Here is a 15,249-nt window from a genome sequence, read left to right as displayed (position 1 = left end):
GCAGATGTGGTCAGAGACCCCTTGAAGGAGCGAGTCCCCAGTCCTAAACTCGCCCTGCTCAGCGGTGATGACGCCAGGCTCCTGGCTCACCTTGTGGGCAGGTGAGCCCAGAACTAAAGGCCTGACTCAGCCGCATTTCCCATCACTCCAGAGGTGTGTTTGAGGGGAGCCCGGAGTTAATTAGAAGGCTTAGAAAAACCCACGCGCCTCGGAGGAGAATTTACGAAGGGGCCGTTTTCCACGTGGATCCTGAGTCCCTTAATGCCAGAGAGTGTGGCCTAATCCCACCCAGCGTTTCACCGCCTCTGAGGGCTCTGATTCACACCCCGGGTTGCAGCGGGGAGGGCGGGCGCCCCGCAGTGAGCCTTCAGGACGCCTTGGCCTAAGGAGACGCGGAGGTGGAGGTGTATGGGGCCCAAGCTGCTGGGTCCAGGTGCCCCTTGGGCCGGTGGGCCCTGCGGCGGAGGGGATGTATGTCACACCTGTCGTTTGGGTATTGTGTTTGGAGCCAGCAGGTGTCTGTTCCCAGAACGTTCCAGGTGGAGGACAGAGGCCCCGCCGAGGTTGGCAGGTTGTGTTTTGCTCGCTTTAAAGGGCTTCTGAAGGCACATTTCCCTTTGAAGAAGCAGCTGCTGCTTGCCCGCCGGCCCAGCTGTGCGATTGCATAACTGCTTTGCCCCTGAGGGTGCCCCCTCCCTTACCTTCCTTCTGCCAGTGAATTCCTTCCTTCAAGTGTAATCTTTTCCCCTGTCCATCAAGCTCCTAATGGTTTCAGGCATGGTTCTTCCCAGGCTGGCTGGGCCTTCCCGCCTGCGCCGGGGAGCGCAGGTGATATGAGAGCCGTGGTGCCGATTCTGCACCTGCTCAGCCAGGGGTGGGTGGGGGGGTACCGCCCCTGCCCCCGACGTTGCCAGGGTCCTGGGGGAGGGCATGCTGATAAAACGTCCCAAAGCAGCAACCCCGGCTGCCTCACTCAGCAAGCTGCCAGCCAAGCCTGACGAGCTCCTTCCCGCCGCTGCGTTGCAGATCTCCGACTTCGGGCTAGCCAAGTGCAACGGGCTGTCCCACTCGCAGGACCTCAGCATGGACGGCCTTTTCGGCACCATCGCCTACCTTCCTCCTGAGCGTATCCGGGAGAAGAGCCGGCTCTTCGACACCAAGCACGACGTGTACAGGTGTGTGTCAGGCGCGCAGCCCCAGGCCGCCAGGGGCTCCGCACCTGGATTCCTCGTGCGCTGCAGGGGGGCTTGGCCAGGGGCTCCTCCGTGCCGCCAGATAAGAGGTTCAGTCCAAAGGAAAGGGCTTTTAGGTGGAGGGTGCCGCCAGATAAGAGGTTCAGTCCAAAGGAAAGGGCTTTTAGGTGGAGGGTGCCGCCAGATAAGAGGTTCAGTCCAAAGGAAAGGGCTTTTAGGTGGAGGGTGCCGCCAGATAAGAGGTTCAGTCCAAAGGAAAGGGCTTTTAGGTGGAGGGTACGGGCTACCCCAGGACTGGCTTACAAGAGGGAGTGCTCTGCTGTGAGCGCTGCTGGCCCAGGATGGAGAACGTTAGTGGTTGGTGTCAGTTAGAGCCGGTTATGCAACCGGACGGGCAGCTCCCACACCGTGAAAGCTTTGGTGTTTGTAGGATGTAGGGAACATGGGCTCTATAGCTTGTCTGCTGAGAGAACCTGCTACTTCAAGTGGTCTCTGTGTCTGTCTGTGTGTGGATTCAGGCTCCAGAATCCAGTCCCCTGTGGCCCGGAACTCACACTTCCTAACGTCACTTACACGTGACAGGAGCACAGACGCCCTAGAGGCTGTTCACAAACTGGCACCGGGGATTTCTGTGCTAGAGAGCAGTCGTGAATCAGTTGGCGCCTTCCTTTCCCATATGGTAAAGGTCTTAATCACTCAGACTTCTCGGAGAAGGAAAGCAGGCGGGCGGGTGCCAGCAGGCACGTAAACCCCTCATTGTGGTTCTTGTCTCACACGCGGTGACTGTCACCCTGAGCCCCGCCTTTGGGTCACGGCCACCGCCTGGAGTCCTGGCCGACTGGTTTGACCGTAGCCGCCCGTGCACGTGCTTTGCTGGGCTTTGAGCAGGACGTCTGTCGGGGACTGGTGCACGGGGCGCTGGGCACCCGCCTGTAGGGTTTGGGGGGAATAAGATTCTCTTTATTTCGGAGTTGAGAGTTTCAACTTTTGAACTTGTAGATTTCAATTACTTTTCAATGGGGACTTCTTGCCTTTCGTAAACAGCTGCCCTTAACCCAGTGCAGGCTGGTAGCTCAGTGTTTGGACTTCTGATTCTGTTTTTATTTTTTCAATTTTACCAGATTGAGCTCTCTCGGGGTATATCCAGAGTAATCATATATATAATTAATATATAAATGATATAAAGGTAACACACACACACACACATATATATATTACACACAAGTATATATAATTTCTAACAACCAAAAAGGGCTCTGGGAGGTTCAGCCGGTGCCCCCTCATCTTTTCCATGCCCTCACATGACGTCAGTGGGCTCGAGACGCCCAGAGCTGTAGTCGGTATTTTGAGGCCCAGTGTTTGCAGGAAGATGGTGTGAAAGAAGCAGACTCCGCTGTTCTCCCCTCGAGCTGACGGTCCAGGGACAGGGTGGCGGTCCCTTCGGGAACCCCTCCTGCTGTTGGGACTGACAGTTCAGTTGATGGAGTTTTGTCTGTTGTCTGACATTTGAGCTTTCCACATGCCTTGTTCCACAGTAAGAGTATTTGCCCATTTAAAAAACTGCATGAAAGATACCTTGGTGTCCCCTCTCTGTCTCGGAGTCTCTCGAAGGCTCTGGGGTGGACTTCCTCAAGCTCGTTGCTGCGTTTGGGGCCTCTGGCTTTACTTGAGGCTCCGGCACGCAGACACTGACGTGCCTCTTCCCTTCCAGCTTTGCCATCGTGATCTGGGGCGTGCTCACGCAGAAGAAGCCGTTTGCAGGTGAGTGGACATGTCTAGGGGTGATGCAGCTGCCTCTCCCCGAGCAGTGGAGGGCGTGCTCTGTGGTCCTTTCTCTGTGTCAGAAGTGCCTGCGGATCACAGTCGGGGCCGCTCTGGGCCGTGGTGCTGGCGGGCCGTCTGGTGGGGAGCAGGGCTGCCTTGTCCTGCCCAGCAGGTCCGCACAGAGACCCACGGCCCACCTCATCGCAGGCTTTCATATATGCCGACAAGGCGCTCTGCCGTGCAGCTCACATACGGGGAAAGGCACGGACGGATCTGATGGGGTCTGTTCAGTGACTCTTGTTAGGTACTAGCTCATTCTTTTGTGTGTGTGATATAATACACGTAACATAAAATTTATCATTTTAACCATTTAAACTGTACGTTGTGGCATTAAGTGCATTCACAGTGCTGTACAGTCGTCACCACCGTCTGGTTCTAGAACATTCCATCACCCCCAAAGGAAACCCCAGGCTGCTTAGGCAGTCACTCCCTTCCCTGCACCCCAGCCCCTGTTGACCACTAATCTACTTTCTGTCTCTGTAGGTTTGTCCGTTGTAGTGATTTCCAGATACATATTTTTTTAATTTTCTAATTTTTGATCGTAAAACACACATCGCTTAAAAATGACCATCTGAACCGTTTTCAAGTGTACAGTTTGGTCATGTGAAGTGTGTTCCCATTGTGGGGCAACCAGCCTCCAGAATCGTTGGGTGGATGCTCCCCGGGTCAGCACACCCGGCCCGAGGGCTGTGGGTTTCCTCCCCCTTGCCAGGCACCCACCGTGCTGATTTCTGGCCCCGAGGTTTCGGTACCTTGACTCGGTTTATTGGAAAAGTCGAGTACCTGGGCTACGCACTCTTTTCTGGTCTGACCAAAAAGATCTAAGAACGCAGATCGGAGTCAGCACGTGGCCACCAGGTCTTTTGCAGGGTTTTGTCTGTGCGTCGTTACCCTGTCTCCCTGCCAGGTCCTCCTCGGTGGAGGTCCGTGGTCTGGATTCTTTTCAGCGTGGCCAGGTGGCACTGTCGCTCGGGCCGCCGGGGGCCTGCGCTTTGGGGTAGAAATTCAGGAGGACTTTTTCGTCACTGCAGGGCAGTTTGGACCACTTGGGGCTGGGCGATGTGACTCCGTGACTTACCAGCGTTCTTCCCTTTGGTGGGCGTGGGCCCCTTTGGAACCGATCTTGTTCCATATTCTTCTCCTTTGAACTTGGTTTTCCTTTGAGTTCGATGCCCAGAAAGACCTGCTCTGTGATACAGGGCAGTGATTCCATTTGGTAGATCACAGATAGTTTCTAAAACCTGGAAAACACAGGACAGATGTGCCCTGCAAGGTTGAGGATTACAGAACGCTCTGTGCTTTGAAGAGGAAATACCGCGTCTCCCGGGCGGGTGGTGGTGACGTGCCCCAAACTTTCCCACGGTTGTCACTCCTCCCGAAGATAAGAAATCCCGCCTCAGCCCCACGGCAGGGGGCTGACTTGTGCACCTGCCCTTTGCAGATGAGAAGAACATCCTGCACATCATGGTGAAGGTGGTGAAGGGCCACCGCCCCGAGCTGCCGCCTGTCTGCAGACCCAGGCCTCGCGCCTGCGAGAGTCTCCTGCACCTCATGCAGAGGTGCTGGCACGGGGACCCCCGGGAGCGGCCCAGCTTCCAAGGTGAGTGCCCCCAGAGGGTGCCCGGAGGATTGCTGCTTGAGGGTCGTGCCGTTGTCCCAGGTGACGGAGTCGACGGCCGGGACAGGGGAGGCTGTCCAGAGACAGGAGCGCCAGGGCGAGCCCGGCACCCGCAGGCTGTGCCCGCCTGTGGCCCCTGCCTGTGACTGGGGCGAGGAGGCTGGAGCCACGTGGTCAGCTCCAGCTGTGCACCCCCGGCTGTGGCCCGCTGCCCTCAGCAGCCTCCTCTTGGCGTTGCAGGTTCAGATGCAGCAATGCATCTTTTAGGGACGATGCGACCGCTGGCCTGCGGCTTTCTTTGCGTGTCTCATGGCGCCTTGTCCCTGGGGAACGGCTGTGTCCTTCGGTTAGGAGAGTGATCCTGACGCATTTGAAATTGATCCCGACGTTTAAAACGTATGGGGAAACCCGCGTGAATGCGGTGGGAGCCTCGCCGGGAGCTGGCAGCCGGGCCGTCGGGGTACGCGCTCCGGCGGGTCTGGCTTCTTGGGGAAATGGGGCCTCGGTGGCTCCTGCTTGGAGTCTGGCCAGACCCTGCCTGTGGTTGCCGATGGGGACCCCGGCGGGGTTGCCGAGAGCTTGGCCGGGGGCCGGCAGCCTGGGAGGCCGCAATGCTGACCGGTCAAGAGGCCGGACCCTGCCGGTGCTGCCTCTTCTGTCCCGGCCCGAGGTCACACGTTTAAGTAGAGCATTTGTGTGAGTCAGTGTCGAGGCGATATACCCTTTTGTGTTTTGTCCCCCAAAGAAATCACTTCTGAAACCGAGGACCTGTGTGAAAAACCTGATGATGAGGTTAAAGAGACGACTCCAGACGCAGATGTGAGAAACCCACCTGAGGCCGAGGCCGAGGTAATGGGGACCCTCCCGGGGGCCTGGTTTCCCCTAACTTGGCTTCGGGGGTTGAGTCTCTCTTTTCTGCAAATGCCCTGCCAGCCTGGACCGCTCGCCCCCTGTTCTGAGGCTTGGGCCGTCCCCCTGCCCCTGCCCCTGGCTGCTCGGCCTCCAGCTTGCTGCCTTGGTGAGCTGGCCTCGGAAGCCTGCAGGCCAGATTGGGGAGGGGGTCTGGGCTCTGGGGGTCTGGGGGTCTTTTTGCACCTCGAGGCTGGGGATCTGTCCGCTTTCTAACTGCCTGTAAACGTTTTGTTTTATGAGTGCCACACAGGTTAGGTAGGAGGTGATAAATTCTAACTATGCTAACTAAATAACTACCTTTCAGGTAATAAGACTTGTAAAGTGGAGCCTGCCAAACTAACTGTATTGGGTGATATCTGGTGTTATCATCCCAGGCTGTGCTGTAAGGCCGGGAGATAAGCAAGCATTTATGGTGTGTCTGCTGTCTGAGCAGGAAGGGGCGTGTGCATGAGGTCAGAGGGGCAGGGAAGGTGACCCGGTCCCCACCACCCCCATAAGGGGAAGGAAGGCCCAGCACGTGGGTGTGACTCGGTGCACCAGGCCACCGGTTCCCGAGGAGAGGGAAGATTTGGGGACAGGTGGGCGGGAACCGGGAAGAATCACGAGTCACCTGCAGATTCTAACCCCTCGGCACAACCTGCGTTTCTCGCGGCCGGGCAGGAGGGGGCCCTCGGAAGGGCCCGTTAGGATGGGCTGGGGTGGAGTGCTGTGCTGTCCCTGTAGCTCGGCCCCTGCCCCCCGCCCTTGTACACATGCGGCCCCCCAGCTAGACTCGCACAGCTCCGGGGAGGGTGGCAGGTTGTTAGGACCCCAGCCCATCTCCTTCCTCCGTTTCGTATCAGCGCTGACCTGTCCTGGGTGGACACGGCCAGCACACAGGCTTCACCTCCTGCAGCTTATTCACATCTCGTCCGGATAACTCAGGGCCACGTCACTGCGCAGATGGGGCCCAGCATGGTGACGGGCATTCCGTCCCCGTCGTCGTCTTTTCTTACCATGTCCTCCCGCCGGGTGGACCCAGCGCAGGGTCTCTGGGCCCCCTAGAGCCACGGTAACGGGAGTTAAATTCCCTGCATGGCTCACGGGGGACCCACGTGTTCCCCACCTCCTCCGCCCGCCCCGTCAGGTCACGGACGGAGCCTCATCCCCTCCGTGTGCTGTCTCTGCAGGCGCCCGTGGCCGCCCCGCTCAAGCGAGCCTCTGCCCCGACCTTTGACAACGACTACAGCCTCTCCGAGCTGCTGTCCCAGCTAGACTCGGGCATCTCCCAGACCCTCGAGGGCCCGGAGGAGCTCGGCCGCAGCTCCTCCGCATGCAAACTTCCGTCGGCGAGCAGCGGCAAGAGGCTGTCAGGGGTGTCCTCGGTGGATTCTGCCTTCTCCTCCAGAGGGTCGCTGTCCTTGTCCTTCGAGCGGGAGTCTTCAGCGGGCGGTGAGTGGAGGGCCCATCCCTGGGAAAGAATGCGCTTAACTGGGGGCCCCGGGGGTCCGGACAGAGAGTGAGCAGCTGAACGGGATCAGGCGTCCGGTTTCCTGACCTCACGGTAGCTCTCCTGTGTTTTCTGCAGCCCTTCACTGATTGGGTTTGGGCGTCAGTGCAAATGCAGAGATGCACGTGGGCCGAGCAGGTGTCACTTAGATGTAAGAGGGCTGAGTCACACCCCTGGCCGTGCGGGTGGGTCTCACCCGTGCCAGCCCGGCACGCGGGGGCTGACCTCCGGTTTGCAGGTTGAAGAACTCGAGTTGCATCAGGGAGCCCAGTGGATGTATGGAACCCCTCTCCCTGGAGACCCCTCTCTCTTGTAATGTCAGCCCTGTACCCCCTTTCCCAGACGGTGAGGGGAAAACACCCCCATTCCTTCTTACTCTTGGGCTCCCATTTACCATAGCCGTGCAATTTGATGGGCAAACTGTCCTTCGAGGTTGTGACTCCCTGGTCTTGTTCATATACCTTGGGTTTTCTGTCTAGAAGGTGCTTTCCCCTGCCCCTGCCCTGTCCCAGGTGCTGGCCCTCGGGTGGGAGCCTGGTGCTAACTGCAGCCCCCTCGTTGCTGCCGGTGGGGACGGCGTACGAGGTTTCCTTTCCGTGAGGAAAACATGCCTGCTCACGCTTAGGGCTACAGTGCAGGGGTGGCCAGAGGGGCGCGGGAAGGGTACAGACCCTAGGAGGAAGGGGAACTTGTTTTTCCTGGGGAATCGGGGAGTTCCTCCTGGAATGAGGACTTTTCCTAGATGCCGTGGACCTCCTGGAATTTTTAGAGTGGAATATTTGGGGTGAAAGGGGGCACTTAGGGTTGAGGAAACTCCTTACAGAGGTGCAGAGGTGGGGAAGGCCTGGCTGGCCTGGAGGTTAGCAGCCAGCAATGAGGCTGAAAAGAAAGAAGCACCTGTCTCCCACGGAGAAAGATGTAGAAGTTTCTCTCGGGGCCTGCTACCCTCAAGTGACATCTTCATGCTTGGAGAGGACCAATCACTGGCCCATCTCAGAAGCCAGCGTTAAAACACTGAGTCCCCACTGGGCTGGTTCCATTTTCTTAATACACCCCATGCCCCCTCCTCCTACGCAGGGCCCCTTGAAAATGTTTCACGTGAGGGCGTCTCGTTTCATTTAAATCGGAACCCGACAATGTAATAGGATTTTTATGTTAAGTTTAACCTTTACATCGTGAATAACAGTCCTTCTAAAGTGGGAGGCTCAGTCCTTTAAGGAGTATTCTAGAAAGCGTCCTTCATGGTATTGCTGAGACAAGAGGCATCATTTGGAGGTTGGGCTGGGAGCAGGTGCTGGGCCCTGGAGGGGTGGCCTGGGCTAGGAGCTGCCAGCTCTCTGGTGGGTTGGGGGCCGCTGCCATTTCTGAGTACCAGCTGGGGCCTGCGTTGTACGTCCCTTATCTGCTCACGACCTTACCGGACGGGTAGAATGATCTTTACTTTGTACATCGACAGAAGAGCACTTTGGAGATGTTCGTTGCCCTGCCCGAGGTCTCCCCACTCGATCTTAAATTAAACCAGCATGGACAGCACAGCACTTAAGCGATTTCAGATAAAAAGTGGCCTGGAGGCCACGGGGCGTTGGGGGCCGTGTAGAAAACACTGGCCGGGCGCGGGGAGGCAGCCCCACGTGACCCCTGCACCCGCTCTCCCCGCAGATCTCGGTGCCACCGACGTCCAGAAGAAGAAGCTCGTGGATGCCATCGTGAACGGGGACACCAGCAGGTTGATGAAGATCCTGCAGCCCCAGGACGTCGACCTGGTCCTGGACGGTGGTGCCAGCCTGCTGCACCTGGCCGTGCAGGCCGGGCAGGAAGACTGCGTCAAGTGGCTGCTGCTTAACAACGCCAACCCCAATCTCACCAACAGGAAGGGCTCCACCCCCCTCCACGTGGCCGTGGAGAAGCGGGTGCGGGGCGTCGTGGAGCTCCTGCTGGCCCGGAAGGTCAGCGTCAATGCCGCGGATGAGGACCAGTGGACGGCCCTGCACTTCGCGGCCCAGAACGGGGACGAGGGCAGCACACGGCTGCTGCTGGAGAAGAACGCCTCCGTGTGCGCGGCGGACTGCGAGGGCCGGACGCCCATGCACGTGGCCTGCCAGCACGGCCGGGAGGGTGTCGTGCGCACCCTGCTGCGCTGCGGCGTGGGCGCGGGCCTGCCGGGCAGGGACGCCTGGGTGCCACTGCACTACGCCGCCTGGCAGGGCCACCTGCCCATCGTCAAGCTGCTGGCCAAGCAGCCGGGGGTGAGCGTGGACGCCCAGACGCTGGACGGGAGGACGCCCCTGCACCTGGCCGCCCAGCGCGGGCACTACCGCGTGGCCCGCGTCCTCATCGACCTGCACTCCGACGTCAACGTCTGCGGCCTGCTGGCGCAGACGCCCCTGCACGTGGCCGCGGAGACGGGGCACACGAGCACGGCCAGGTTGCTTCTGCACCGGGGCGCCCGCAGGGAGGCCGTGACGGCCGAGGGCTGCACCGCGCTGCACCTGGCCGCCCGCGGTGGGCACCTGGCGACCGTCAGGCTGCTGGTGGAGGAGCGGGCCGACGTGCTGGCCCGGGGACCCCGCCGCCAGACGGCGCTGCACCTGGCCGCCGCCGGCGGGCACTCGGAGGTGGTGGCCGAGCTAGTCAGCGCCGACGTGCGTGACCTGTCTGACGAGCAGGGGCTCAGCGCGCTGCACCTGGCCGCCCGGGGCCGGCACGCCAAGACGGTGGAGACGCTGCTCAGACACGGGGCCCACGTCAACCTGCAGAGCCTCAAGTTCCAGGGCGGCCCCGGCCCCTCCACCGCGCTCCTCCGGCGAAGCAAGACCTAGCCTGCCGACCCCGGAGACGGGGCCCCCGCGGGGTTCCCGTCCCCGCGCCGAGCTTCGCTCGCCCCGTCCGCGGCCTGCGGGATGCCTTCGAGGGGCGGGTGGCCGCTGACTCGGGATTCGCGCCGGCGTCTGCTTGGGCGTCGCCTGCGCCCCCTCCCGACGAGGTTGATCAGAGCGTGCGTGACCGCTGCCCACGGGTGCGCCCGGTGTCGGAGGGACAGTGGGTCGGAGGCGTTTGGCTGCTCCCCTCGCTCCTGCCGTCGGCCCCTCGGTGACAGGGCCGTGAGCCCCCCCACCCCGTCGTGAGCGGAGCCACCTGCGGCTGGGAAGGCTGGTGTGCAGGAAGAGCTGCGTCTTTTCTCTCCATTTGCAGCGGCAGGCAAAGAAGCCTGTTCCAGAAGGCTTTCGTGGAATTCTTGTTCTCCGGAAGAATATCTTTCATAGATGAACGGTGTCAGCTGTCGCTTTCGATCCGTTAAAAACCTTCATCTCATTGGATAGTCCGCCTTCTGCGCAACGAGTGTGAACTGCTGGTTGGATTTTAAAGCAAAAACAGTCATCTCACCAGCCCTTTCATACCCAGATTTGTCCGTCACTCAGTCCTCGTGGGTGGCCACACACGTGTGCCATGAGTGCTACCTGCCCTAATTCATTTCTCGTTGCAGAAAATGTTTGAACTTTAGAGTCAAGTGTCTGAAAGTCAAGAAAAACTAACTGACGGCCTCGGTTTCGGACTCCGAACGGTGTTAGCTAGTTAGATGGACCGCCTTCCTCACCGTTTTCTTCTCAGCCGTCAGTCTTGGCAGGGTAGCGGTTTGTGCCGAGCGATGCTGTCTTAGGGTCTCCAAGGGGGTTCCTGACCTGCTTTACAAACGGCTACTCTTCGCAGGGGCCTCAGCTTTTGGGGTGTGACCCCCCCAAGTCAGCTCCAGGAGACAGCCTCACGGTCTTGGATGTAAAAACCCCGTTCTTTTGTTGTCACCTGTGTCCCACATGCACCCGCCCCCCCAATACTATGATTAGAGTCAGTTTGCTGCAGGACCCGACCCTGTATGCAAACATGCCCTTTGGACTGGTGTGTGAAACAGAGATTGATGTTAACGTACCATGTATGTTAATATGAATCTGTGGGCAGGATACTTCTTTTCTGTGACAGGAAATATCCGGACTGCTTAGAACTGGCTATGTTTTAATATGCCTTGTGCTTTTAATGTGTTGTGCTACTGTTGTTATGTAGAACACGTGGAAGAAAAAACTTCTGTTTGATGTCAATAAAGCTAAGCTCTCTTCCGACCTCTTTGAAACCAGTGAGACTACATTTTCATATACATGAGCTCGAATAATCTGATTTCTGAAAACCAGATCTGAGGCAGTCAGTCACATGTGGTGTGGAGATGCCCTTTGGAAGGGCAATCTGTGTGCCCTGAATTTACCCATGATCTGGGGGGGGATGGAAGAGGTGGAAGGGTGGACCCGGGCTTCCTGCCTCCTTAGCCTGGGACCTTCCTCCTGCATGTGTGAACTGTTAGGGAAGAAGCTCCCAACACCAGACTTTTTATTTCTTTGTAAGTTTTTTTTTTTTTTTTTTTTTTGGCCATGCCGTATGGCATGCGGGGTCTTAGTTCCCCGACCAGGGATTGAACCCACGCTTCCTGCGGTGGAAGCACGGAATCCTAACCACTGGACCGCCAGGGAATTCCCCTTAGCTTTACATTTTGAAAGAATTTTAAAATATAGAAAAGTTGTAAGAATAGTACATAGAACCCTGGTGTCCCCTTCGTAGATTCTCCATTTGTTTACATTTAATTCTTTTGCCCCGTCATTCCCTTTTCTTTCGGATCTACCCACCCGTCCATCCCCCAACCCCCTCATCCATTCATCTCTTCGTCCCCCATGCACTTATCCATCCATCCATTCCCCCCATCCATCTCCCCATCCACCTGTCCATCTGTCCATCCATCCATCTGTCTGAGTAGGTTGCAGAAAATATGACCCCTAAGTACTTCCGTGTGTATTTCCTAAAAACAAGGACTGTAGCCACTAGGTAGCCACAGTGTATCTATCAAAATCAAGAAATGAACATTGACACGATGCTATCATCTAATCTACAAATCCTTTTCAAGGGTTACTGACTGTCCCCAGAGTGTCCTTTATAGGAAAACAACCAGCCAGCCACTGTATCAGGGCTCCATTCCAGCCTGGCCCAGGATCTCGCTGTGTTGCGTTCTTAAGACTCTTCAGGCTTCAGCCCTCGTTTCTCAGTCTCGTCTTTCATGACCTTGCCTTCAGGGAGGTGCAGCCAGTAATTTCGTGGACTGCCCTCAGCGTCGGTTTGTCTTAGTTCTCTTCTGGATTTGACCTAGGCTAAGCACTTTTTTTTTAACATCTTTATTGGAGTATAATTGCTTTACAATGGTGGTTAAGATTCTTGGCAGAAATACCACAGACGTGACACCGTGTATGAAGTACAGCTTACCTTTTAATGTTTTGATTTGTATCATGTGCTCACGAATTCCTATTTGAACGCTTATTATCCTTTATTTTGATGTTGGAATTATCCCTGATTTGGCCAGTTCGCACTGGCTCTTGTGTCCCTTTGATGCATCCCCATCAGTCGTTGAGCACTTCCTGCTTTCTGACACAATGAGGTGGTCCAGGCACGTGTACTTCCTTCACCCCAGCCTCAGAAGCAGCCATTTCTCCAAGGAAACCAGTTTCTTCAGTGAAGAATGGTATTTAGAAGCCGAGATCTGGGCGTTAGATGTGCTCATTGTTCCTGGAGTGCCATTGCCTCTTGTCCCTCAGGAGACAGATCTGGGCAAAGCATGTGTGTGTAACTTGCATGTGTATACACATACATGTCCCCACGTCTTCTTGAGAACGATGATTTCACATCGATGCCTTCAATTACAGCCCGACACCCCAGGGTGTACTCCAGCTTCTCCGTACTTGTATCTGCTTCCTCTGACAGTGAGGAGGTTGGTCCCCATCGTCCTCAGTATATTGTGCCCATTCGCCCCGTCCCCACGTGTGTAACAAATCTCCCTGCTGTGCTGGCTGCCCCCTCAGCCTCTGTCCCTTCTCGCCGCCTGAGCCAGCAGGTCCCTCCCTGCCTGTGCCCAGCAGTGCACCAGCTGAGAGCTCCCTGGTCCGTGGAACGAGGATTCTTTTAAAAATCCCTTTGCGCCAGGAGTCAAGACGCAGGAACTTTCACTTACTAAGCCTCTGCCGTTTGGCCTAAGTTTCCTTTTCTTCCAGTGTGTACCTTCTTCACTTCCCTTCCTGTCCTGAGATAGTTTAACTACATTTTTCCTTCTTTGCTTCCCATAGAAGTCGGGCCTTTCCGCCATTTTTCTCTGATCCCTATTCCGTGCTTTTTCATTTAGGAGCATCTTCTGGTTTGAGGACGGCATGAATTTTTCTTAGATTTTCTGCTTTAGAAAAAAAAAAGCCTCTTTTTTCTTGGGAGGAAACAAGAGTGAGTTTTTTTTTGTTTGTTTGTTTGTTTTGTGGTACGCGGGCCTCTCAGTGCTGTGGCCTCTCCCGTTGCAGAGCACAGGCCCCGGACGCGCAGGCTCAGCGGCCATGGCTCACGGGCCCAGCCGCTCCGCGGCATGTGGGATCTTCCCGGACCGGGGCACGAACCCGCGTCCCCTGCATCGGCAGGCGGACTCTCAGCCACCGCGCCACCAGGGAAGTCCCGAGAGCACGTCTTAAACTTCAGATGCTCTGCTGTTGCACTGCCCCCAGATAGTGCCCCCTGGGGCCTGGCACGGGGCAATATCAGAAAGGCATGCCAGCCTTTTCTTCAGCAGCTCTGAGGAGTGGAGATGGTCGGTTCTGGAAGAGAAGAGGCTCTTAGTTGGAGCAAGTGGATGCCCAGGGAAGCGCCCTCCAGCACTGACATCCAGGTCCACAGATGACCCGGCTCACTGCAGAGTCCTTCCCGCAGCCTGGGAATGAGGTCAGAACCAGGAGCGACACTGCACCGCACATTCCCTTGTCACCACCCAGGACCACCCGCGCGGGAACCACCCAGCACATAGTAGCAGAGGTCTCAACCCCAGCCTCGGGGATGTAGTCCCCTGGGCTCAGGTGCCGCTTGACTTTCTTGCCACCATGTCACTCTTAGAGACACACCTGCAGCCACACTCCAGAGCAGAGAGGTCGGACACCTGACCGTGACTGGTGTATCCCTTCTGTTTCCACGGTTTCAGTACTCCGCGTCCAACAAGCGTTAGGACATTGTGGGCGGGTGCGGATTCCTCCTGAATCCCCGCTGGGCAGAGGGCGGCAGCCATTCAGCTCCTGGTGCGCTCCCGAGGCGGCCGCCAGCGCACGTGTCTGGGTGCGGAGGGCTCCCTCGGCAGACAACTGGCTTCCCACCTGAGCCCTCCTCTCCTCAGCACTGACTCGCCAAGAGTCACCACCTTCCAGGTCTCTCAACCTGGTTCCAGTTCTCCGGGGCCTTTGTCTGCTGGAGGTATTTCACTGTCCAGCACCTTGGGTGAGGCAGGCAGTGTGATTAAGGCCTCCTGTTGACACGGCAGCAGAGAGAAAGTGGGCATTTGCAGATGCTGGCATTCAGCAGAGTCCTTGCCCCTAAGCTTACGCTTCGGTGGCCAGCTTATGGAAAACTTTGACTCTTGGCCCTGGACAAGTTTTCCTCCCCACTCGGCTTCCCCTCCTCCCGTCCCCTTTTTCCCTTCTCCCCTTCCTCCCACCTTCCATTCCTCCCTCCCTCCTCTCTCCTCCCATCCTTACCTCCCTCTCTTCCTCTTTCTCCTCCTCCTTTCCTTTACAATTATCCTATGAGGTCAGGGGCTCAGGAGCTGCCACACAGGACCTGCACGGCCTTCTCAGGTGCCGGAGCTCTAGGCATTCTGCTGTGTCCATATGCACCAACATCGTGATCAGGGGACAGTGGCCCTGATGGTGACTGTTGAGTGAGAAGAGGCACCGGGTGGGCAGTATTCCAGGCAGTGGTGCTAGTCATAGCTTTGGGCCCCCTTGGCAAAGAAAAGTATACTGCTTCGTGTGCCAGTGTCAGGAATGGCTGGATCCAGGTGTTCACAAGTGTCACCCTTCCCCGGTGTTGGTTTCATTAAGGGGCAGGCAGACCCCTTGCAAAAAAAAAAAAAAAAAAAAAGGCCCTGGCCTCTCCAAGCTTAAATAACCTCAGTTCGAGGATCCCAGTAGAAAGAGAACTTCTTTCCCCCAGTATCTGCCCCTTCCCAACCCCCAAATTACACATCATTCATAGAAACGTAGACACTTTTTTTTTCTCCCCACATTTTAACAGCCCTGGGAGAGTAGATGGTATCTTACAATTGAAGTTGGCAGCATTTTTCTCTCTTTTGGAGGTGCTTCAGGTAATGGTACATTTTATCATTC

The 15,249-nt window shown here is 57.0% G+C and overlaps 1 protein-coding gene across 1 annotated transcript in view; it reads left to right on the top strand.

The window, feature by feature from the left end:
* Positions 1 to 11,148, top strand: part of RIPK4 (receptor interacting serine/threonine kinase 4) — a 24,526-nt gene extending 13,378 nt beyond the window's left edge. The window contains exons 4-9 of the mRNA XM_024758132.1: positions 1,027 to 1,175; positions 2,905 to 2,954; positions 4,459 to 4,617; positions 5,381 to 5,484; positions 6,717 to 6,978; positions 8,696 to 11,148. Of these exons, the coding sequence (XP_024613900.1) occupies positions 1,027 to 1,175; positions 2,905 to 2,954; positions 4,459 to 4,617; positions 5,381 to 5,484; positions 6,717 to 6,978; positions 8,696 to 9,855 (1,884 nt within the window). The 3' untranslated portion in view covers positions 9,856 to 11,148. The remainder of the gene's footprint in view (positions 1 to 1,026; positions 1,176 to 2,904; positions 2,955 to 4,458; positions 4,618 to 5,380; positions 5,485 to 6,716; positions 6,979 to 8,695) is intronic.
* Positions 11,149 to 15,249: the final 4,101 nt, after the last annotated feature.

This window comes from Neophocaena asiaeorientalis, unplaced genomic scaffold, assembly GCF_003031525.2.
Source record: "Neophocaena asiaeorientalis asiaeorientalis breed wild unplaced genomic scaffold, Neophocaena_asiaeorientalis_V1.1 scaffold45, whole genome shotgun sequence".
Classification (NCBI taxonomy): domain Eukaryota; kingdom Metazoa; phylum Chordata; class Mammalia; order Artiodactyla; family Phocoenidae; genus Neophocaena; species Neophocaena asiaeorientalis.
This window is presented reverse-complemented; position numbering and strand designations above follow the sequence as displayed.